At 51.7% G+C, this 25146-nt stretch overlaps 1 protein-coding gene across 1 annotated transcript in view; it reads right to left on the bottom strand.

Annotated features, from left to right (window-relative positions):
- The window catches only part of pcca (propionyl-CoA carboxylase subunit alpha), a 144010-nt gene that overhangs the window by 115153 nt on the left and 3711 nt on the right, over positions 1-25146 (bottom strand). Inside the window, exons 3-6 of the mRNA XM_035393271.1 lie at positions 24404-24451; positions 24219-24287; positions 13047-13160; positions 10971-11024 (exon numbers count right to left, since the gene is read on the bottom strand). Coding sequence (XP_035249162.1) covers positions 10971-11024; positions 13047-13160; positions 24219-24287; positions 24404-24451 — 285 coding nt within the window. The remainder of the gene's footprint in view (positions 1-10970; positions 11025-13046; positions 13161-24218; positions 24288-24403; positions 24452-25146) is intronic.

The raw sequence follows: 25146 nt of genomic DNA on the forward strand, positions 1-25146 counted from the left end.
AGAATAGCGTAGCAGAGATAGCGTACAGTACACAGAGATAGCGTAGCGAGAGATAGCACCACGTAGCACAGAGATAGCACTCAACACTCTAAAATGCTCTATGAACGTGTGTCCAGATCCCAATTTTACATCATGTGAAGTTTACGGCGGTCAGCTTACAAACCGCCACCATCTGTGAATGAGTTAGCTGAGCTGACGGTATCCAAACACAATCCATGTAATGAGGCCCTGATGAAGCGGTATTAACAACCGGGGGGGCCAGGAGGGGGGGGGAACAAGTAGTTTTATTAAATTTCCCCACCACAAAAACACAAGCACATCCTGTTTTAAAAGCAGCCGGAGCACATGGACGCGATTAAAATCAGCCTTTTTATAAGAGCGGGTTTTTTCTTTGGCCATTAAACCAAACCACACACACACACACACACAAGGCAGTTCTGCCTAATCGTGTCGCTCGGGGAGTTCTAATTGGCTGCTCCCCTGCCCCCCCTCCCCCCCGCATTGTTTCATCCGAATGCAAGCAGTCGGCATTTCACAATGCCCATAAGAATACAGTATCAGTAAGATCAAAGTTTTCCTCAAAATCACCCGTCCAGCCAGCAGCATCACCTATTCAGCCACGCTGCGGTCCCCCGTACCTACTAGAAAGCACCGCTTAGTTTCGTAAAACAGTTTTCAACATTACAGGGACATGAACACCAACGTAAGCACCTGTACTGACATTAATTCACCTGAAAAGATAGGATCACCAGTCCCTCTGCAATCTAAGACATAGCATGTCCATATATATTTCAGTGCCATGAGTCTTTATGGATAGTTCACACTAATGTTAAATACTGAACTTCTAATAGGATATTTTGAGTTAGTGCTCTCCAGTGGCCAGTGAGAACCCAGGGATCATGTTCATAAGGGAGGGCCGGTCAGTGAGGTCACATGACCCATTTCAATACCAACGCTGAGGCCGTAAAAAAAAGAAAAAATAGTCGTAGTAAAAATGCAAAGTTATCAAGGTTTCAATTTCCATGGCAACACGGCGTAGCCCCGACGCTGATGAGCTTCGTGTGTGCGTCGGCGAAGGCAGGCGCTCTGTGGCTGGTTAGCAGGAGGCGTTTGCCGCAGACAGACCCCACTCCAAGCCGCTCCAAGATGGAGCACAGATGGCTGAACGTCCACACCATGGCGGCCGTTTCTTTTTTTATTTTATTACTAGAAGAAAAATATTTTTTCAGAGGTGCCGCAATATTGGTATAATCTTTCCAGCGTATTTCTGCAAAAAAAAAATAAAGCAAATCACTCAAGGAAAATGAATCATTTATGGGCTGGAAATGAAATGACAACGGGCACAAGGGGCAGAAGACAAACATGCGTCTCCAATTACTGAATTATGCAGATTATGCGGATGAATATTCAGTCTGAACCGGGGCCCTAATCCGGCAGCCAGGATGCGCGGACAAGGCTTCTGAACGAGGCGGAGAAACCGGTGTCAGCGGTCCCGTGTGACCGAGCTAATCCAATCACAGCCAGACATTTGTTTTTCTGATTTTCAAAATTCAATTACCCCTTGAATTACAAAATTCCTAATGACTTCTGAAATTTTGAATGACTTAATAAAATAAAATAAAAAAAGGTTCTGCTCATTAACGCAGAAACGAGTTCATTAGACAAGTCGCCCATTTTCCCAGCAGGAAGGCGAAGAATCCTCCGCAAAATATAACCCTGTTTCCCAAAGCGTCTCCCAAAAATAAAATTAGGATTGAATCGTATAACATAATAAGGCACGACAACCCAGAGGCAGAGCAGACTCTTTTTAACATCTGTCCCCACGGCAACCTGCTCCGTGCACATCGGGCCAATCGCGAGACACGGCACGGGGGCGAGGGGGAGGGCGCTGGACAGGACCCGCCGCTGTAGGACAGGCGCTCGCGAAAACACGGCTGACCCCCGCGACACCCCCCTACCCCACCCCCTCCAAATCCCCCCACGTCCTGAAGGACGACGCAGACAGGTGACCGTAAACAATTAATCACCATGGTGACAGCTCTCCATCTGCCCGGGTACGGCATGGAGCCGTCAATCACGCGCCGCGGTCCGCTGGCCCCGCCCCCGCGCGGGGAACCGGCCAATCAGGCGCAGGAACACCGACGATCGCCAGCAGATGTGGCCTCTTATGAGCTTTGCGCCGCCACACCAACATCTTATTTATGGGCGTCAGAGCCAGTGGCAGAGGCTTTGTATTAAGTTTTATCCGTTTGTAACCCGAGAAGGTGAGAGAGACCCATCGCTGTGCCCTGTGTCTGTAAACATCACAGACATGCTGCTCAAAAAAAAAACCTGATTTACCGTGAATCTGTTTTTGACACCCATTGCAAACGTTACATGTTTAAAAAATTTTCCAGTCCCCAGAAACCCACCGTAGAGCGCATACCCACACCTGAGACCGGTAAAACCGCCAGAGATTCAGAGCCGGAGACGGGCCCGGGGCTGAGAGCCGCCGGGGCTGAGAGCCGCCGGACTGATTCGAGCCGATTCTGAAGCGCAGGCCTTCGAGCCGGATTCCCCGCGTTAGGGGGATTCACCTGCCGGTAAATCAGCGTCCGTGGCTGAGCAGCCACCTGATTGGTCCGACAGGACCGGCCAAACCACCGACGGGGAGACAGCCAACCGAGGGCACCGGGGCGATCGAAAGGCTCTTCTGACACACACACTCCACTCCAGCGCCCCTCTCCTCCCCCTTTGTTTCGGGAGACAGAAGGGACCGGTTTTCCATTACAAATGTCACACGCCGATAACAGCCATTGGCTGAATAAACGTCTGTCTCCGCAGAGAAGGGAACGCTGCCTCAGCACTGGGGGCCACAGAGAAAGGAACCCTGCCTCAGCACTGGGGGCCACAGAGAAGGGAACCCTGCCTCAGCACTGGGGGCCACAGAGAAGGGAACCCTGCTTCAGCACTGGGGGCCACAGGCACACAGCATTTTAATAAGAGTAACGGAGCCTAACGTGCGCACTGGGCCAACGGGGGGATGGGGGGGTGAGGGGGTGAGAGGGTGAGAAGGAGAGAGGATTAGGGGATGGGGAGATGAGAGGGTGATGAGAGGAGGGGGTAAGAGCACACATCTACACACCACATAGACACAGACGCGCACACTCACACGTAGACACACAGACACAGACACACACACACAGACACATAGACACAGACACAGACACAGACACACAGACACACAGACACACAGACACACACACACACACACACACACACACACACACACACACACACACACACACACACACACACACACACACACACACACACACACACACACACACACACACACACACACACACACACACACACACACACACACACACACACAATTCCTCCAGACGGCCTTTGGCAGAAGCCTGGTAGCTAGGAGGATCCGTAGGGATCCGGGCAAGCGGGAGGAGAGATCCGGGGAGCAAACATTGGCAGGGATCCCAATAATAATAATAATAATAATAATCAGACCCCCCCGGCACCACACAGCCCATCACTGCCTTTGTTTCTCCAGGACTCTGCATGATAATCAGAGCCGGGCTGCTGGGGGGGGGGGGGGGATACGGGGGGGGGGGCCGCAGGGAGGCCACGCTATCCCCCCCCTCCCCACACGCAGCGCTAGCCGCTAACCGCCCAGCGCACGCCGCTACCCGCTACCCCACTGGGGCCCGCGAGAACTGGACGGGCCTCAATTTTCTAAAGCCAGATTACTACGAAAACCCGGACCGCGTGTTGTGGAGGGAGGGAGGGAGGGAGGAAAAAAATGAGGGAAAAGAAGATGAGAAGGAGGAGGAGGAGGTGGGGGGGCGGTTCTTTTGTTTGAATTAACCTGACATTTTCATACATGTTAAAGGCTGTAATTATGCTACCAGCTGGAGAACGGGCGGAACAGAATTCTGAGCGGACAGTTGCAGGCCCCTTTTGATTTATGTGCGTTTCTTTTTTATTTTTTTTTTGTGTGGGGAGAAAAATGGCCACCGGTGCTACAGAGGAGAACAGAAGCGTTCCCCTCGCAGAGGCGCGGGAGAGGGGCTGCCTGTCTATCCGGGCATTTTTTTTTTTTGGCGTGTTTACTTCACACATACAAATTGAAGTAAAACGCAGCCCAACACACATGTTAATGCCGTGACATCAGAAAAACATGTGAACACAAACAAAAGCAGGTGAGAATTGTGCAGCGCCTAAAACATAACCCAGAGTGACGGGGCTAAAGAAACACCCCCCCCCTTCCCCCCCCCCCCCCAAAAAAAGGGGGGGGGATAGAAAAAAAACACTACACAAATTGAGACTGAAACCACCACTGAAAATATATGACTGTATGCTTATTGGAATTTTTTTTTTTTTACCAAAATGACGCACAGTACATTCTTGTTTTTCCCTAATGTACTTTTCCAAATGATATAGTACTAAAAAAAAGAAACTATGCTTACTTTATTTTACCTGAGTCATAGCACAACATTTTATGTTTGAAAGGACAAGAATGTCCTTTTAAGGATTATTTGCATAGACTGCTTTGTTGCTCCTTTTGTTTCTGTTCAACAGATTTACCTACAGGGTCCAAGTTAACCTACGCGATCGCTCCCTGCACTTGGTACTGTACTTTCCTCTAGGTTTTCAACACACTTGTTCCTCGTTATGGTTATACACTTTGTTGACCGTCACTCTGGATAAGAGCATCTGCCAAATACCTGTAATGTAATGTAACAAGAAGTTTACACCAGCCTACACAATCCTAACAGTCTCAACCAGTCAAGGACAACCCTCGCGCACTGCAACTGTCCGATTACTCCACTGCCTTACCCGTGATTTTGGGGGTGAGGGGGAGCATTTTGAGGGTGACAGTAAAGCACAGTATTTGGGGAATAGGGTGCATTGCTCCAAATTTAGGGTTTGAAAAGAAAACCTCAGTATTACAACAAAAAGGTAATAAAATTTCATAAAATTGAAAACAAAGTCTAGCGCTTGTGGTGGAGTGATCAAAGAATGTCTTGAAATCTGTAGTAATCGCATCAATCAGTGTTTGTATACTCTTTAATACAATAACACTATATTAAGGGTTTTTTTTCTTTCAAAACCACAAAATCCTCACCAAAGCCCATTCATGAAGCATTGGAGAAAGCACTTTTCTCCTTTATTAAACAAATAATTCTCTAAGCCGGTGAGCCGGTGATTTTCCATGTGCGAATACTTTCCACTGCTCTGACCGTTAGGGCAAATCCGCTTTCAGGAAAACCAAAACTAAGCCCACCTTTCTCTCATAACAATTCGGCAGATTACTAATCTCAAAACTCAAGAAGGATAAGGTGCGAAAAAAACTAAAAAACGAAGCATTGCTGGGGCACGGTACTGCTGCAGTAAATGCCGATGTCATGAGCTTTCGTGTTCTGCGGCCTGCGCGTCGCCGTAGAGCCGGCCTCAGGGTTCATACGGACCCGCGGCGCCCCCGTAGAGCCGGCCTCAGAGTTCGTACGGACCCGCGCCGTAGAGCCCGCCTCAGAGTTCGTACGGACCCGCGACGCCGCCGTAGAGCCCGCCCCAGGGCCCGTACGGACCTGCGACGCCGCCGTAGAGCCCGCCTCAGGGCTCGTACGGACCCGCGACGCCGCCGTAGAGCCCGCCTCAGGGCTCGTACGGACCCGCGACGCCGCCGTAGAGCCCGCCTCAGGGCTCGTACGGACCCGCGACGCCACCGTAGAGCCCGCCTCAGGCCTCGTACGGACCGGAAGGCGCGCCTGCTCCCGGGGCGGCAGGGTAACGACCGGTCTTTCGGCCGAGCTCGGGGCGCACGCCGCTAACGCCACTAACTGCCTCGCTCAGCCGTAGGAAGCGCTTCCACTCCGGGCCCAATCCACCGGGCCGGTGCGCGCCGGTGCCGAGCCGAGACCAAGCCGGGCCTTCTGGGTCGCTTGGACACAGCGGTCGCTCCTGGACACACGCTTTTCGAGCCCCGGCCAGGTAAAGCCCACGGGCTGGAGGTGGGTTTGTGGAAACCGAAATTTTGAGGTTGACTCTCCATCACTATGTTTGTCCCACTAATACAGTGCCCCCACCCTTTCACTTACACAACTACGGCTCTCACTGCGAGAGGTTGCACCAACGCCCCCCCTGAGCTAGGACAGGGCGAAAGGAGGACATTTTAAAGTTTTGTTCAGTGTAAAAAAAATTAAAATAAAAAGGAAGAGTCGATGGCTCTCTGTGTCAAAACTTTCAGCGCTCTGACTGCTTGCCAGTCCTGCGCAGCAGACCGGTTTCGATTTCTGATTTTTTTAAAACGTGGAGCGAGCCGACCGCTATTCCATCCAGTCAGGTGACCCTTTAGGGTTTTTTTTTTCCTTTTTCCCCTTGATGTGTGCAAATGAAGTTTTCGCCTCGGCGATCACACCTTTAATTAAATTAAAACAGGGGTGTTAAAGCTGCTGATTGTCAAAACGGAGACTGGGGGGGTGCGGGGGGGGAAGGGGGGGCAGGGGGAGGGGGGGGGGGGGGCGCATAATGCGATGAATATCAATGTGTGATGAGTGATGGGGCTCCCCCCACTGTCAGACAAACGAATATGAATAATACCCCCCCCCCCCAACTTCTCCTCCGTTTACCTCTGATGCTATTTTACAATCTTTCCCCCCTGGGTGGTATCAAAATATAAGTGACTCAATAAAAACAGCCTCACATTCATCTCCAGTCTAACCCCCCTACTTTTTTTGTTGTTGTTAATATACAACCGGCAGGAATCAAAGAATATTTGTATTATTTTGTGTTCATGTCGAATTGTAGTGCTCCGATGGCGAAGCCCATCTTCGACAATGGAGAGAATTAACTCATCACCCAAAACACTTCTATTCAGGAGCCCAGAAGCGTCCCAGTGAACTGCAATGAGGCTAAAAGACCAAAAGGCTCTCCCTGCATAGCCCCCGCTCAGCGTACCCTCAAGAGCCGATGGAGAAGCCCCAGCAACCTGTCTGCTCAAACTTAGGAGAAGGTCCATTTAACAGCGTCCTGACCTATTTCAGTACAGCCCCACACTGCCCCCACCCCTCGCAAATACACACACACACACACACACACACTCCCCTTCTCCACCCCACTGTCAGCACATCATCTTCATGTCAGGAGAATCAGGAGGGCAGTCTTGACACTGGGCCACAGCCTCAATCGTTAATACTTTTTTTTCTTTTTTTTTTTTCCCCTGTGCCATATATTGATTTTAATGAAAACAACTTGCTAATCCAAATAAACACCATGTCAGCAACTCACTCAAGCAAACCAAAATATTAGCACAGCATGATATGCCGAGGAAACCACAGGGTGACTGGGCCACCGGTGGGTTTGACCTCTGGAAGAGCGAGGCGGGGGGCGGCCGCAGGGCCATGGGGGTGGGGCTGTGCGTTTGGGGGGGGGGGTGGGGGGTGGGGGGTGGATGGGGGGGCGGGGGAGGTCTCTGAGGGCCTTTCCAGGCAGCCCTCGCTACCCGCAAAGAGGGTCACAACCCAAGGGGCCCAGCCAATCATGAGACTACATTACCCAACCACCACTAACCCCCTCAACCTGGGGTTTTCAACCACCACTAACCCCCTAAACCTGGGGTTTTCAACCACCACTAACCCCCTAAACCTGGGGTTTGCAACCACCAATAACACCTAACCCCATAAACCTGGGGTTTTCAACCACCACTAACCCCCTAAACCTGGAGTCTTCAGCCTATTCTGATCCAGGGACTCCACCCCCCCCCCACCCCACCCTCGGCGCTCGAGGGGCCGCAGGTTTTGAGCTGAGACACGTGGCGAACCCCACAGATGGTCCGGTTGCTGGTCAGCGCGCTGCCCCCATGGCCCCCCCCAATGGCCCCCCTACGCCCCCACGCCCCCCCTCCCCCCAGGGGGCGGGGCCTGGCCCAGCGTGGGCCCGGGAGTGACAGCGCGGGTTTAAGGTCATTCTAATTGCCGCGGTCGCGTTGCCGCGGCCGCCGGCGCCGGCTCAGGCTGCTCTCAAAGCCGGGTGCAGGTGAGCCGTGCCCTTTAGACCTCTAATTAAATACCACCGCAAAGGTTAATGCGCCGAGTCAGCAGCTACATCCTCCGCCGAGCCCGGACCCGCCCGGACCTGCCCCGACCCGCCTGGACCCGCCTGGACCCGCCTGGAGCCGCCTGGAGCCGCCTGGACCCGCCCGGACCCGCCTGGACCTGCCCCGACCCGCCTGGACCCGCCCGGACCCGCCCGGACCTGCCCCGACCCGCCTGGACCCGCCTGGACCCGCCTGGACCCGCCTGGACCCGCCTGGAGCCGCCTGGAGCCGCCTGGAGCCGCCTGGACCCGCCCGGACCCGCCTGGACCTGCCCCGACCCGCCTGGACCCGCCCCGACCCGCCTGGACCCGCCCGGACCCGCCTGGACCCGCCTGGACCCGCCTGGACCCGCCTGGACCCGCCTGGACCTGCCTGGACCCGCCTGGACCAGGCCTGGCATAGCCTGGACTGGCCCCGACCCGCCTGGACCTGCCCCGACCCGCCTGGACCCGCCTGGACCCGCCCCGACCCGCCTGGACCTGCCCCGACCCGCCTGGACCCGCCTGGACCCGCCCCGACCCGCCTGGACCTGCCTGGACCCGCCTGGACCAGGCCTGGCATAGCCTGGACCCGCCCGGACCCGCCCGGACCCGCCTGGACCGGCCTGGACCTGCCCCGACCCGTCTGGACCCGCCCGGACCCGCCTGGACCGGCCTGGACCTGCCCCGACCCGTCTGGACCCGCCAGGACCCGCCTGGACCCGCCTGGAGCCGCCTGGACCCGCCTGGACCCGCCTGGACCCGCCCGGACCCGCCTGGACCTGCCCCGACCCGCCTGGACCTGCCCCGACCCGCCTGGACCCGCCCGGACCCGCCCGGACCCGCCTGGACCTGCCCCGACCCGCCTGGACCCGCCCGGACCCGCCCGGACCTGCCCCGACCCGCCTGGACCCGCCTGGACCCGCCTGGACCCGCCTGGAGCCGCCTGGAGCCGCCTGGAGCCGCCTGGACCCGCCCGGACCCGCCTGGACCTGCCCCGACCCGCCTGGACCCGCCCCGACCCGCCTGGACCCGCCTGGACCCGCCTGGACCCGCCTGGACCCGCCTGGACCTGCCTGGACCCGCCTGGACCAGGCCTGGCATAGCCTGGACCGGCCCCGACCCGCCTGGACCTGCCCCGACCCGCCTGGACCCGCCTGGACCCGCCCCGACCCGCCTGGACCTGCCTGGACCAGGCCTGGCATAGCCTGGACCGGCCCCGACCCGCCTGGACCTGCCCCGACCCGCCTGGACCCGCCTGGACCCGCCCCGACCCGCCTGGACCTGCCTGGACCCGCCTGGACCAGGCCTGGCATAGCCTGGACCCGCCCGGACCCGCCCGGACCCGCCTGGACCCGCACCGACCCGCCTGGACCCGCCTGGACCCGCCTGGACCCGCCTGGACCTGCCTGGACCCGCCTGGACCAGGCCTGGCATAGCCTGGACCGGCCCCGACCCGCCTGGACCTGCCCCGACCCGCCTGGACCCGCCTGGACCCGCCCCGACCCGCCTGGACCTGCCTGGACCAGGCCTGGCATAGCCTGGACCGGCCCCGACCCGCCTGGACCTGCCCCGACCCGCCTGGACCCGCCTGGACCCGCCCCGACCCGCCTGGACCTGCCTGGACCCGCCTGGACCAGGCCTGGCATAGCCTGGACCCGCCCGGACCCGCCCGGACCCGCCTGGACCGGCCTGGACCTGCCCCGACCCGTCTGGACCCGCCCGGACCCGCCTGGATCAGCCTGGACCTGCCCCGACCCGTCTGGACCCGCCAGGACCCGCCTGGACCCGCCTGGAGCCGCCTGGACCCGCCTGGACCCGCCCGGACCCGCCTGGACCCGCCTGGACCCGCCTGGACCCGCCCCGACCCGTCTGGACCCGCCCGGACCCGCCGGGACCCGCCTGGACCGGCCTGGACCTGCCCCGACCCGTCTGGACCCGCCCGGACCCGCCTGGATCAGCCTGGACCTGCCCCGACCCGTCTGGACCCGCCAGGACCCGCCTGGACCCGCCTGGAGCCGCCTGGACCCGCCTGGACCCGCCCGGACCCGCCTGGACCTGCCCCGACCCGCCTGGACCCGCCTGGACCCGCCTGGACCCGCCCCGACCCGTCTGGACCCGCCCGGACCCGCCGGGACCCACCTGGACCGGCCTGGCACGGCTCGGCATCGCAACCGCAGGGCGGGAGAAACAAGCCTCGCCCAATCACACGCGATAATCCCGCTCGATTCGAGATTAAGCAGAAGTCTACGTACTGTACCTCTCGAGAAACTTCAGATTTATGATGATTTTCAAATAATATGATTATGTTTAAAAAAATTTTTTTTTTTTAAACGTGAGTTTTAACTCACATATAATAAACGAAAGTTCCGAACTCAAGAAGCTTGGAAGGTGGTTTTTAAAAAAAACATTAATTCAGTCAGTCTGTGAAGAGTACAACGTGAGGTGTAAGGCATCCGTGTGATTTAAACCTATTGCTATTAAAAGCCACATATAAAGTAAATTTGCCACCTTCTGTATAACCTAATAGACAGCTGGAATGACCCACCATAATTAGGGCCATCTGTCATATTACCGTACCCCCGCAGGAAGCACAATCTGCAGAGGTGCGGTCGGGATCATGCGATGCCGCGGTCGCCGTGGCGAAGAACACAGAGCTACCTCAGCCCTGACACGCATCAGATTCAGCGCAATTAAATAAGAGCGGAGATATTGAATGGATTTGCCTCCGAGCACACAAACGTGCCACACCGGGCGTGTCTCAGGGATTCAGACGCTTGCTCTGATCTATCTGCAGCGCGTCTCTCCGTCCTTTCCGACAGACGTCTCGATCCCCGGCCTGTACAGACCCCGTCTTCACACGAAACGGACAGTCACAATTCAAAAATACTCACCAGCCGCTTCGCGAATTCTTTATTCTCAGACAGGAACCCATAGCCTGGGTGTACCTGTAAAACAAAAAAAAACAAAAAATAAATAAATAAATGCATACATTTTTAAATCATCAAAAGTTGATAAAAGGTTAAAGGTGGGATCAAAATTAGGGTCAATCTACCAAGACCAGTACTGCGGCCGAGTTTTATGGGAATTAAAAAAAAAAAAAAAAGATTTTCATTTAAATGTGGACGGCTACAAACAGGATCAGGTCCAGACTGAAATCATATCGCATTTTGGAATAACATTTTTGAGGTAACCCTCAGCAACTGGCACGGTGCCATTATGCCTAGTTTTAATGCAGAACACAACAGAGAGTAGTGAACAGGGAATTATAATAATAATAGAATTGAAAATTTTCATTTTAATAATAGAATTGAAATGAAAACAAGAGAAATTTGTTTTTAAATTCATCTTGTTTTTAGATTTTTTTTTTTAAACAGTAAAAACATGAATTTATTTTCCGTACATAACCGCACACTGTAATACAGAAGTGTGAAGCGACGGCTAGCCGTAACGCTACGTATGATTTACCATCTTCCTCCTCTGTTCAGCCCTTTATAGCGATTAATTAACGGTCATAAAGGCGAACGGAGTCCAGAGGTTTCAATAAAAATTTAATAGCCAGAAAAAAATTATAGCTAGCAATAAATGTACAGTGCAGCAGGCTGCCAGTTAACCAGTAGCCGACTACCTTCAAACAGCATTTATTACTACAGTAATAGCACGGAAATATAGCTGTTCAAGAGAAAAGCGGCTTTTTAAAAAGAACTGATTTTCTAATAGCCCTCAATAAAAAAAATTACAGCGCTTAAATCCTTAAGACAAGGCCGTCTTTATTCACATGTGCCTCGTCACTACGCAGACATTACGACAGAAAATCTAGATATATATAGGAAATATTCCGTAGATAAATAAATTCATAAATTAATAATTGTATTAATGTAGCGGAAACTGCCAACACTGTGACTATGACTTTCAGCCGGTCCATAGACCATCTCTCGCCACGTTTCTAAAAAAGGGTTTATTTAGTATTCCTCCAGGGTTTTTGCTTATTTATCTACATATTACCAGCGTGGAAGTCTTAGTTCAACTAATTTCACATTCATCGGGAACATGAAAGGCTGCAAGAGTCACTTTTTCATACCATATTTCAGCTTGCCAGTATAATCTCAGCTAACACAAGTCCATTATAATTCTCTCATGCTCCCAATAGCCCCCTATGGTGTTTTTGTTGTTTCTTGTGTTTTGTTAAATAATGCATTCTCCTCCTTGAATGTCTCCAATACGCTACACTTTTTCCCTTACGCAAGCAAACGCCACTTCTTTATTGATTTGTTCTCCAAAAAATGTACATATATATGTATTTTTTAATTTAATTATTTTTATTTAGAGCAGATGAATGAAGGGGTCGGGCGAGCAGTTTTGGGTTTTTGCTCGCTGGTGGCGAATGTTCCCCCGTCCTCCATTTTGTGAGATCTGCACTTGGACAGCGAGCGGCTCTAGCGGCACAGATTGGACGCCCCGGCCGTGCCAGGACTCCCGCGCTGCCTCTGAAGATCTCGCTGCCGCGAAAGGACCAGACTCCTACACAGACTCTTCCGCCATTTCCCCTTTGTGTTCTTTCCTTTTCTTTCTTCTCTCCCTCTCTCTTTTCTTTATTTTTTTTTTTTTCTATTTTTTTTGTCGTCGTCGGCGGCGGCTCAAAATTTTGGACAGAGGCCGGAGCAGCTCTCCGAATCCACAGGCGACCCCCGCAGCAGCTGCCCCCCCCCCCCCGGCCAGACGCCGCCGGGCCCCTTTGATACAAGCGAGGCCGCCGCCCCGGCCCCGCCCGCACGCGGAGGTGGACGCCGGGGCTGAAGCGGGGCGCGGCTCTACTCCCCCCCCCCCCCCCCTTTTGTGGCGGTCTGTATTTGGGGGGGGGGGCAGGGGGGGTCTGAGCTGGCGGTAGCGCTCAAAGCCGCCGTGGCGGGAGGGCGAAGCCGGCTCAAACCCCCCCCCCCCCCCCACTCGAGCCGCTCTTTCAGACTCACAGCTTGCGCTCCCGTCCGTCTCACCGCCTCCAGGATGGCCGCCATGTTGAGGTAGCTCTTACTGGTGGGAGCCGGGCCAACGCACACCGCCTCGTCCGCCATTTTCACGTGCACCTGAAAGACAGACAGACAGACAGACAGACAGACACGCGCACGCACGCACACACACACACAGAGACACACACACACACACACACAGGGGTGAGTGTTGAGAGAGGGAGAAAAAAAATCATACTGTTCCACAACAATCCCCACCTGCTAATAATTTGCATTGAAGTGCCAATTAAGAGCATTTGACCGGGACTAGGTCTCTCATATTGATCCTTGTGTAAATAACACTGCCCAGCGACTCTTAAGGCCCACCGCTCAGGCAGCGCACCGCAGCAGCGAGGGACATGAGGACAGGGCCGGGCGACGCAGCTGGGCGTACGCTCACTCATACTGCGGAACCTACAGAACACGCAGAACCCGGGGAACCCGCGTTCACAGCCAGCACCCAGCGTGGAACCCTGGGAAGAGCAGGAATACCCAAACGGGTCGACAGAAAGGGACGCCGCGTCAGAGCCGAGAGCGAATCACAAACCGGGTCCTGTTTAATGGCAATCGCCGTGAACCAGAACAACGGAACGCGTTCCAGCCAGCACTACACATCTCCTGTGCTTCACACTCAACCGCTCACTACGCAATTCATCAGGAATTATGCTGCCACATGCATATCTGCAACAGTACTCATGTTAAGAGTGTGGACACTCACATAGCCAAAATATGGCAAAATATTTAAATCTGCATATCATTTTATGCACAAGAAGCAAATTAGAAGTGCATTAAGGAGACAGAAGTAAGCAGTAGCAGCAATTAATGTAGTGAGATTGTTGTTTTGATTTTTAACTGTTTTAACTGCATATTTTGTTTGCACGTTCGTCTGCGCAAGGTCTGTTCTGTGAAAAAGTATGAGCATTGACTGACACTCCCTTACTATGTGTGAGGACTGGAGAATACTGGCGTGAGTGTCACACAGACAGCGCCAGACTGACACACACGCACATACACACACGCACGCACGCACGCACGCGCACAAACGCACACACGCACAAGCACGTAAAAATCAACACACACGTGCTCACAGACACACACAGACAGTGCCAGTCTGACACAAATATGCACACACACACACACACACACACAAGCCCGTAAACCCCCCCGCCACACACACACACACACACACACACACAAGCCCGTAAACCCTCCCCCCCCACACACACACACACACACACAGGCAAAGCGGTGGTGTGGTGACAGAACTTCAGCTAATTAAGTGACAGACAATTGTGCTCAGGGGACACATTCCTGGGAATTACTATCAACAACTGGCTCAACACCGTGGGGAGAACGAGGCTCTTACGGACCACGTGTTCGCCGCGGCGCCTCTCTCAAAGCTGCCGAAGCGAGCCGGCGTTCACGCCCGCGCCGGGGAAACGCGCATCACAATAATCACAAGAACCTACGGCAGAATGCCACCAGGAGTCACGTGACCTTCTTCTGCCGGTGCCAGAATTCCAGGAAGACGAGCGTAGATTCAGAAGAGCAAGAGCAGCAGCAGCAGCAGCAGCAGCAGCAGCAGACAAATCAGTGGTCATTGCTTGGTGGCCTTCACAAGTTATACTACAAAGCACATCCCTATGAGTGCCTGAGGCACGCAAACGTGTATCTGTGCCTATACGTGGATTTGAAGCACACAGACGTGTATCTGTGCCTATACGTGGATTTGAAGCACACAGACGTGTATCTGCACATGATGTCGTTTTAAGATGTTTGTGCGTGCGCACATTTTATTTTCTATCATTTTAACTGTGTTTAATTACCTATAATAATAATATACAGTAACCGTATCAAATCTTTGCCATAGATTTCAATTAAATTCAAACAAGGGTTCATTAGGAAGGGTACATGGTGCTTGTCACTCATTCCAAATTGGTATGTAGTTACTTTTTCCTTCTGGTTAATAATTTCTGAATGTTATTTTGTCTCATTAATTCACCATATTAAATTAGATGTGCGATACGGAGGCAATCTTGTGTTAAGGTTTAATTAATGACACCTTCTCTCAAACTAAGCTGGGTTGTGGAAAAAATTGTTAGCAACGGTGCAGTGATTCTCCTCACTGGCTCAACCTCAAGAGCCCACGAATTTCACATTTCATATTTCTTGAGATTGCGAGCAGTCCGTGGATTTGCATATCGGTTAAGTAGTGTCATCGTTTCGCCGTGTTCAGCTCATTTAGAAGTGATTAGGCGATTAATGAGGATGGGGAAAAAACAGCTAGATGTGTACGATACGTGTCTAAACTGTGCTGGAAAACACACGGCAGATTTCTGTAGGAAACTAATAATGTCATCAGGACATTCGCTAAAGACACACGTATCATTTCAATCGTTTACATCCTTAATGCAGAGTGTAATTAATAATTTAATATGCCTATTTGCGTTACAGACTCTTGCTGCAAAACTTGCTGCAGAACTGTTGTTTTCCATTCCTACCTACCGGATAAAAATAGGCTTTCTGGCCATTTAGACAAATGTTTTTCTTTTTTTTTTTTTTATAAAGGGGGGGTGGGGGGGGAATGAATCCATTTTCTGTCAGCATGCATTATGCACTTAAATTCTCCACCAGTGCCCATAGCCACGCAAAGGATGACAGGATTTCAGTTACGGAAGATTTGAACCCTTTCAATTGTTCAATTACTATCTGACTATTTAGTCAAAAGGTTTCTATGAAATCCACTTAAAGGGGCTTTTGCCAGGAGAACATCAGCACGATTCTGGAGAATGAAACCTTCACTCCCATTAACAGTCACAGAGAAAGGGAGAGAGCAAGAGAGCTTTCTGTCAGAACAGCTAATAAAAGTCTTAAGAAGAGAACACCCAACGACGACACACAGCAACGGCATAAAGAGTTCTGAATGAGCCCCAATAGGTCCTCAGAGCATCATGCAAAAATTAAATTAACACGCTGAGCCGAAAAGATCGGCTTTACAGAACGTTTACACAGAGTATAATATAATGTGTATAACGGAATTTAGGAACATTACAGGTCAGCTGGTTTTGGCAGGACAGGAAGACTTGATCATTTATGCGCCACTCAAGAAATTATTTTGTCTATTTAAATTATTATTTTTTTTATTACTGTTGCACATAGTCATTTATTGTTTTAATTGGTTGCAGTGCAATCCTAATAGAAAAGGAAACAGTTCTACTTAACCATTTTGGTTCACTGAGCATATTTCCACCATGTACTCCACAGATATTTATATACACTATAAAGTAATGGCATGTCCTTCTGACATGGCTGTCTGATGTGGCTGGTCCATGCAGCCTATTCTCAAAATGTAAGATGTTATACTTGAGCTGACACTCGTGGTTCTGGAGATATACTCCAGTGAACACACTTTATTTTTCAGCAACTGAAAATGATTTTTTTTTCTTCGATAATAGAGCCCACCAACTGATCCATATCATTTCTAGGCCTAAGCTTGACATTTCCTGATAGAGACGAGTCTTGTGAACAAAATAAAGGGGTTGCATTTGGGTTATCTATTACATAAACTTCGATCTCCTTCGATCTCTAAGGGTTAAAAAAATATTTTTTAAAACCCAAACATAGGGACACAGTGATTTCTGGACGGTAGACCTAATGCAGTGGATCACCCCGTCAACTGAACTGGACCAAATCCTGACCCTCAGGCTTCCCCCAAACAGCATTCCCCACCTCATAACACAAGAGAAAGTCCACTGCCACCAGAGGTTCCCACAATCGCACAGCCTTCCCACAATGCCGCAGCCTTCCCACAATCCCACAGATTTACCACAATCCTGCAGCCTTCCCACAATCCCACAGCCTACCCACAATCCCACAGCCTTCCCACAATCCCTCAGCAAACCCACAATCCCGCAGCCTACCCACAATCCCGCAGCCTACCCACAATGCCACAGCCTTCCCACAATCCCGCAGCCTACCCACAATGCCACAGCCTTCCCACAATCCCACAGCCTTCCCACAATCCCGCAGCCTACCCACAATGCCACAGCCTTCCCACAATCCCACAGCCTACCCACAATGCCACAGCCTTCCCACAATCCCACAGCCTACCCACAATGCCACAGCCTACCCACAATGCCACAGCCTTCCCACAATCCCTAAGCCTTCCCCACAATGCCTGGGTTTCTGTTTTCTCCTTGTGCAACTCAGAAATCATTTAATGCGGCTTTAACTCATATAGCGGAAGTAAAGGTGATTTCTTCAGTGCCATGCAGTGGGAATGCCACACTGCTACCTGTGACCTGACTGCACGGTGCTCCTCACTGGTACACAGGTGAGCCCAGCTGGTACAGACAGATCACAGGCACATTCACAAGGAAAATCCCAGCCAATCAACTGAGGCGGAGTCGAAAAAATATTAAGGTTTGGGTAAAAATTCCCAGGAACAGGAAAAAAAACTAAATATGCTAAAAATGAACAAGGTGACTTTTACTCCTGCTGTTCAGACATGCTCACTAAAGCAGATCTTCCTGAACAGACCTAAATATGCGTTTCCACAACAACAGGAGCAATGCAATTAAAGTCATCCTTTCATTACCACCAATTGTCACCTTTGTTCGTTTCAGCTTCTCGAACATTTCACCAGTTAGTTCAGCGTCAGGTGGGGAGACACGTTTTGCTGTGCATTCCCATACTGCAGCAGTGAAATTTATAAATAAATGCAATGAATGAATGAATGAATGAACAAATGAACAAATTAATAAATGAATGAATGAACGAAAGCAAGTGCTTCTTCCTCCAGGTCTGTAAAGGTTAAACTGAACTGGCTGGTAACAATTCTATTACATGGCGAATCCCCAGTCAGCAAACAGAAGCCTTGCATATTAAACCACAGAGCTTTCCTTTCCCCAGGGATCCCCCATCTCAGCAGGGTGGCCAGGCGCTGCTTTTTTTAAGGATTGATTGCGAAGCCCCCTGCAGTTTGAGGTAAACTGACAATTTTCCGTCAGCAGGGAAGGTGGCTTTATTAGTGATGGGGGGGTGGGGTGGGGGAGGGGGAGGGGGGTGGTTGGGGGAAGTAAAGCTCCTGCTATTCCGATTTGTGCTTGTACACCAGATTACCTCATCCAGCCTTCAGCCAATTACCAGTAGGCCTTCGAGGGGGGTGGGCCCACAAGGACTTTAAAAAAATAACCCTGAAACAAGCGGGCTTTGTCAATCACAGGTAGAGACGAATTAGAGAAAATGAATTTGACTTTCAATCGAATCTACGCTCAAATCCACTGGATGGGTCAACGGGTCGACTTGTGTCATATTTAACCTGGACTTCAGGAAACATCCGTTCATGATATAATATGCAAAATGGCAGCTGTGTGGAAAGGGCATCTGCCCTGGGAACAATTACAAATTCAGCAGAACACTTGAGCCCCATGTAGCCGATGTGTCCAGGGAGCTGGAGTTTACCTGAGACAACGGAAACGTTTCACTGGGCTCCAGCTCTGTGTCACAGTGAGGACGGGGGGACGGGGGGATGGCGGGGGGGTGGGACAGAGAGAAAGAGGGACAGGGGCACGGGGGGACAGACGGACAGAGAGAGAGAGGGACAGGGGGACGGGGGGGGGACGGGGGGGGCAGACCCCACAGCTGAAAAAGCAGCTGCTCTCCCGGAAAGAAAAACAAAGCCTGAAAGTCAGAGGACAAACAGACCAACTGGCGAAAGGTGGAAAGCGTCGCCTGCGGCAGGACTCTTCAGCGCTAAATCTACCCCCACCGAAACCTGAGCAGAAAATCCATAACCCCCACAGCCCCACACCATGGCAGGGTTTAACAGCACCGGTTCTTATAAACCCCCACACACACACGCCGGCACAGACACACAGCCGGGACGCACGCATGTGGCACCGCGTGCGTGTAAACAGTCGCGCGGACCAATCAGCTGCGGGATAAAAAACAGACCCTGGGAACGCCACGGAACCACAAACAAGTGCGGCCCACCACAGAAGAAGAGCTCTGCCTCTCAGGCTGTTGGGTAGAGGACAGGAGCATTACCAGGACCCCCTCTGAGCTCTATACTACAGTTAACGCACGGCGAACCCTGACAGGCTTGTGTCAATGGGGCCGTTCGCTTTAACAGGGCTTGGCGAGGAAGGAGGTCACCCACGATAAGCTACGTGAACGAACGCAGGAAGTGAACATCATAAGTGAATGTTATGAGCGTAACGCTAGGCTATTTGTTTATAAACGGTGCAAAGAATGAGCAAAACCTAATAAGATAGTTCCAGGATTTTGGAATCCCATCTGAGCGGATATTTTCGACCCCAAAAAGAAGAAATGTCCGGTAAAAAAGGTCAGCAAATTTAATTCCAAACCTAGAAGCTTGGATTTTTTTTTATTGTTTAACTAGAATATTTTGTCTAGCAACCAAACATTAGCAGGTTACACATTAGGGTTTTTAATGTTTACCATCTCATTTTGAACGTAATTCAATATTTCACATCGTTCACCATTCGTGCTCCTCATAAAAACAGTGACATTTACTGATTTCAATTTATCCTTATTTTTCTACAGTTACAGTAGGCCTATATTGCAATTTACATTCAGTGTAACTTGTATCGGAAAACCAAATACCAGTATACTGTCAATAACACGAAAAACTATCATATGATATTTTGTCCATATCACCCAGACCCTACTTGAGATCTACAGAGCCATCTGCCAACAAACCATCTCCTCACCAAGCTTCCTGGGAGTCCTCGCTCCGACCATCCTAAAATATCCCACATTTAAATAAACAGCCGGTTCTGAGGGGCAGCACAAAACAAAATGTCTCCTGACGACAGCAGCCCAGTACTCCTGAGAGAAGGCCCAGCTCAGAAAGCCAAAGAACAAACTCCCAGGCCTGCTGCTCACAGAACGTTCACAAATAGAACTGGGACAGAGAAGTATCAGTTTTATTCATCGTATTATTGTTTTATTTTTTGTTCTTTTTTTTTTGTGTGTAACCAGCAGTTGGATACCCGAGCTGAAGCCCCGGCCAGAGCACCAGCGAGCTCAGGCGCTGAGAGGCTGCGACGGGGATCTTTATGGAGCGAGACGCGAGTCCCTGGATGAATTATTCAACAAGGAGGTGAGCGGGGGGAGGGGGGGGGGGGGAGGGAAAAAAACAATATATACACAAGCCATTAAAAATCATCCTGACCCTAATGAGCAGAGGTTGGCGGAGGATACGACGCTATCTGGGGGTAGTTAGGAAGCAGCATGGGTGCCACTTAAAGCAGCCCTTGATTAAGTCGTCGCCTGTCCACTTGTCCCGAGGACATGTGCTAACATGCCATAATCGTCATAATTCTCATCAGCGCCGCTCGCCGGCTCCTCGGCCCCCTGATTAGGGCCCCGCTTCCCAGAAGGGACGCGGCTAATGCCCGATAGCGCTCCGCAGCCGCGCACCGCTCCTTAGCCGCACGCCACTCAGCCGCGCTTCTCTGCAATTAAGCGCCGCTCCCCTGATCAGCTCAATGAATGGGGGCTTCATTCCTGCCGCAAGCTCACGCCCCGCTCGTCTTCCACGCCAGTAATTTGACGATGGGGACGACGGGGACGACGACAACGACTCCTCGAACCGGCTCACTCGTCGCCGTCCTTTTCGCTACGGTTCCGCCATCCCGGGGAAAAAAAAAAAAAATGAAATAAAATCAAAAATCAAAAAAACCACCCTGCCATGATAGCGTGTTATTTCCAGCACGTGAACATGAAGCCGTATTTCAGAGGGTAATGCAGGCAGAAGATCAGGGGAAAGTAAAACCACATGAAAGCCACAGCTGTTAACACACTGCGCGTCAAGTACACCCCCCCCACCCCCACTCCCCTCCGCTTCTAACCCCCAACACCATCGCCTCCCCCACCCCCCACCCCACACCACCACCCCCAACGCATTTTCAGGTTATGACAATATATCTGTCATGAATATTAATCCTTTCCATGCAATTCCCCATCTTCACGTCTCACTGTAAGCACCTGCCAACGGTGCCTCAGATTTATTTGTCGAGTGTTGAGAGGGACGGGGAATCTGGGAAGCCCCTGATGAGGGGGGGGTGGGGTGGGGGGTGGGGGGGGTTCACCAGGGACAGCTCTCCCTCTCTGCATACCCGCCCCCCCCTCCACCCCAACACACACACACACACACACACACACACACACACGAGAGAGAAGCAGACGTGCTCCTCTCCTCTTCAGCAAGGTGCCGTTCACTTATGTCTTTTTTAAAAAACCTAAGGTCACAAGCAAGATTTGACAAACAAAGGGCCATTCTTTAAGGCCGGTTTCTCTTGCTGGCGTGGGCACAGTTCCATTCTGAAGTCGACGTACAGCAATCAACGTGCACACAATGGAACGGGTGAGCTGGGTTAGAGCCTCTTTAATGGAACGGGTGAGCTGGGTTAGAGTCTCTTCAGTGGAACGGGTGCGCTGGGTTAGAGCCTCTTTAATGAAACGGGTGCGGTGGGTTAGAGCCTCTTTAATGGAACGGGTGAGCTGGGTTAGAGCCTCTTTAATGGAATGGGTAAGCTGGGTTAGAGCCTCTTTAATGGAACGGGAGAGCTGGGTTAGAGCTTCTTTGATGGAAAGAGTGAGCTGGGTTATAAAACGGGTGAGCTGGGTTAGAGTCTCTCCAATGGAACGGGTGAGCTGGGTTAGAGCCTCTTTAATGGAACGGGTGAGCTGGGTTAGAGTCTCTTCAGTGGAACGGGTGCGCTGGGTTAGAGCCTCTTTAATGAAACGGGTGCGGTGGGTTAGAGCCTCTTTAATGGAACGGGTGAGCTGGGTTAGAGCCTCTTTAATGGAATGGGTAAGCTGGGTTAGAGCCTCTTTAATGGAACGGGAGAGCTGGGTTAGAGCTTCTTTGATGGAAAGAGTGAGCTGGGTTATAAAACGGGTGAGCTGGGTTAGAGTCTCTCCAATGGAACGGGTGAGCTGGGTTAGAGCCTCTTTAATGGAACGGGTGAGCTGGGTTAGAGTCTCTTCAGTGGAACGGGTGCGCTGGGTTAGAGCCTCTTTAATGAAACGGGTGCGGTGGGTTAGAGCCTCTTTAATGGAACGGGTGAGCTGGGTTAGAGCCTCTTTAATGGAATGGGTAAGCTGGGTTAGAGCCTCTTTAATGGAACGGGAGAGCTGGGTTAGAGCTTCTTTGATGGAAAGAGTGAGCTGGGTTATAAAACGGGTGAGCTGGGTTAGAGTCTCTTCAATGGAACGGGTGAGCTGGGTTAGAGTCTCTCCAATGGAACGGGTGAGCTGGGTTAGAGTCTCTCCAATGGAACAGGTAAGCTGGGTTAGAGCCTCTTTAATGGAACGGGTGAGCTGGGTTAGAGTCTCTTCAGTGGAACGGGTGCGGTGGGTTAGAGCCTCTTTAATGGAACAGGTGAGTTGGGTTAGAGTCTCTTCAGTACAAATCTCAACCTCACGGGCCGTAGTCAAAAAAATGGCGCACGCTCACACGAGGTGAGGCACAGGTGTGTGGGGAAAATGTACACCTTGTCTTATCAAATGGATAAGTAAATGAGAAGGGTTTAGAAGGAGAACAGAGAAAGGATTAATGAAGAATGAAGAGAGGAGCCATTTTAATTATGAGTGCATCAGCCGGACAGAGAGCTCCAGGCAGCGAAACCAAGTTCCGTCTTCATCTCCCCTGTCATTCTCTCCCCACTTTTCAGCTGGAAACCCAACGAGCGCCAATTACTACGGCATCGCGAAGTCACATCCCCCCCCATCCCCCCACCCCGGCACCCCCTCCCCCCTCCCCCTCAGCGGCAGACAGACGCGGTAGCACCTCGCTAAGCGATGATTCACGTCTCCCTAATCGCGAATCGTCCAGACGCAAAGGGCCACTCGCTGGAGAGGCTGCTCAGTTTTACTACTCCGTCCCCACAGTGCGGGAGCGCTACGTACACTCCAGCTACGTCACGCCAAAAACACATTTTTAAAACCTGAAAAAAACGAGGAAAAAAAAAAACTGGTTGCTCAGGTAACATCTTACTTCATGCAAATGAGTCACAGGTTTTGCCTTAGCTTTTTTCTGGAAATGTCAACCACTCAGCGTGAGCACTTCTGTATTTTAAGAAGGAATGCCTACACTGTATCATCTTTACTCTGACCTGCTACATGAGCCAGGCTTTTTAAAGACGAACCACAAAAAAGTATTTTTCACAGATATGTTCAGACACGTAGCCACGTCGCCATCGTACCTACGCGAGCGCCAGCCGCAACACGAGCTCCAGACGAACAGGACTTCCCAAAACACCCACGTCGGAGATCCTTCCGATCTCCTCCGATCCCTTCCTCATCGTCGCAGTCTTTCATCGCCACGTTCCCCCCCCCATTGCCCAGTAAACCGGACGCGAATCAATGCGGCAGAACCGTACGCAGGGTGGGGGGGTGGTATAGGGTGGGGGGGGTGGGGTGTAATTGGCCGTGCTGGAATTAATGGGTCGCGCGTCAGGCGCTAACGGCGTAGCTACCGATCCGCTCGCCGGCCCTGAGTGGCAGCCGCCGCCTGGGGACTCCGAGCCCCGACTCCGGGGAGCCTGGCGCTCCAAGTCAATCAAATCGGCTCCTTCCGGACCACTAGCCCGAGCGCCGACGGCTCCGCCTCCGGTCTCGCTCGCTCTCAGCCAATAGCATCCGCAGAGGGATCCAAACGGCCCCGCGTGGGGGAACATATATATCGACGGACCCGAAGGAAATGAGCGGGGCAATCAAATCGTCTTCAGAAACGCATCCGAGCAAACAGAGTTCAAGAAAAAAAAAATGCCATTTTGTTTTTTGTTTTTAGTTTTGTTTTTTTATCACAGAGACAGAACGGAGTACAAGCTTCCACTTTGCTGCTACTACACTTGAGCTCGGTTTCAGCTGTTACTTTTTCATCCCTCTGAACAACTCCGGAAATGTGTCTTGATACATTCAGAAATATGAAACTACCTAAAATTCGGTGCTCGGAGGGAAAGTACAAAACGTGTTGCAATTAAAATAAATCTGGGCCATGAATCTGAAGACGATGCTTTTGTCACACTGATATCCAGGAGGGTGTGAGGACCCGCTTTGGGGAACGGGAGGAACAGTATTACTGAGAGCATTTCAGCGACTCACAGCACTGGAGTCCACGTCGCTGTGCACTGCCACGGTTTTGATGCCCATCTTCTTACACGTTTTCATCACCTGTGGACGGAAAAGAAAACTCGTAAGCCTGTGCGCATCTTACGTCTTCAGAAACCCCCCCCGAAAGATCCCCCCATGCATGCAACTCTCCGATTCAAAACGTTTGAGACACTCACCCGACACGCGATTTCTCCTCTGTTGGCGATGAGGATTTTGTCAAACGTCTGCAAAAGAAACCGGAGATATTTGATCAGCCTTTTTTTTTTTTTTACTACACGCAGCATCTTTTGGAAGCCTCCCTTGGTTTTACACGATTGTGGAGACCACCAACTATTTTGCTACTCCTTCACAAAATTTCAATTAAACAACAGAGGGGAAAAAAAGAGAGTCACAGGTGAAACTGGCACTAGTTAACTTTTTGGAAAGAAAAACTAACAGTTTCTTAGAATTCTTTATAAATCTTTGGGAAGAGACATCAAGGAGAGCTTTCAAAAATCAAGATAGCCAGAATGCTTGATGAGAACAAACTTTGTGGTAATGTTTTTTTTTTTTTTTTTGGAATGATGGCAGGACTGAGCAACATATTTCCTGAGGGCACCGAGGCTTGTATTCCTGGGAAAGTGTCCCATCCTCGCCAACGCCATTAATCCACCGCTGTTTATACAAGTCGACTGGATTTTGCCAGAACAACACGGCCTGTTCTTGGGCTGTTTACTTCCTTGGAGCGTTAAACGGGCCATTCTTCAACCTCGTACAGTTTTACTGCCGTGTACATCACTGCCAAATGGACATCCAGGAGGAACTGCCCCACAATGGCAGGAGAGCACACGCATGTCATCCATCAAAAACAAGGTATCTGAAAACAATGAGGAGGACAAAATGGCGGCTGCGGCCGTTAAAACTCTGACCGGCGGTTATC

This window comes from Anguilla anguilla, chromosome 15 (assembly GCF_013347855.1).
Source record: "Anguilla anguilla isolate fAngAng1 chromosome 15, fAngAng1.pri, whole genome shotgun sequence".
Taxonomy (NCBI): Eukaryota; Metazoa; Chordata; class Actinopteri; order Anguilliformes; family Anguillidae; genus Anguilla; species Anguilla anguilla.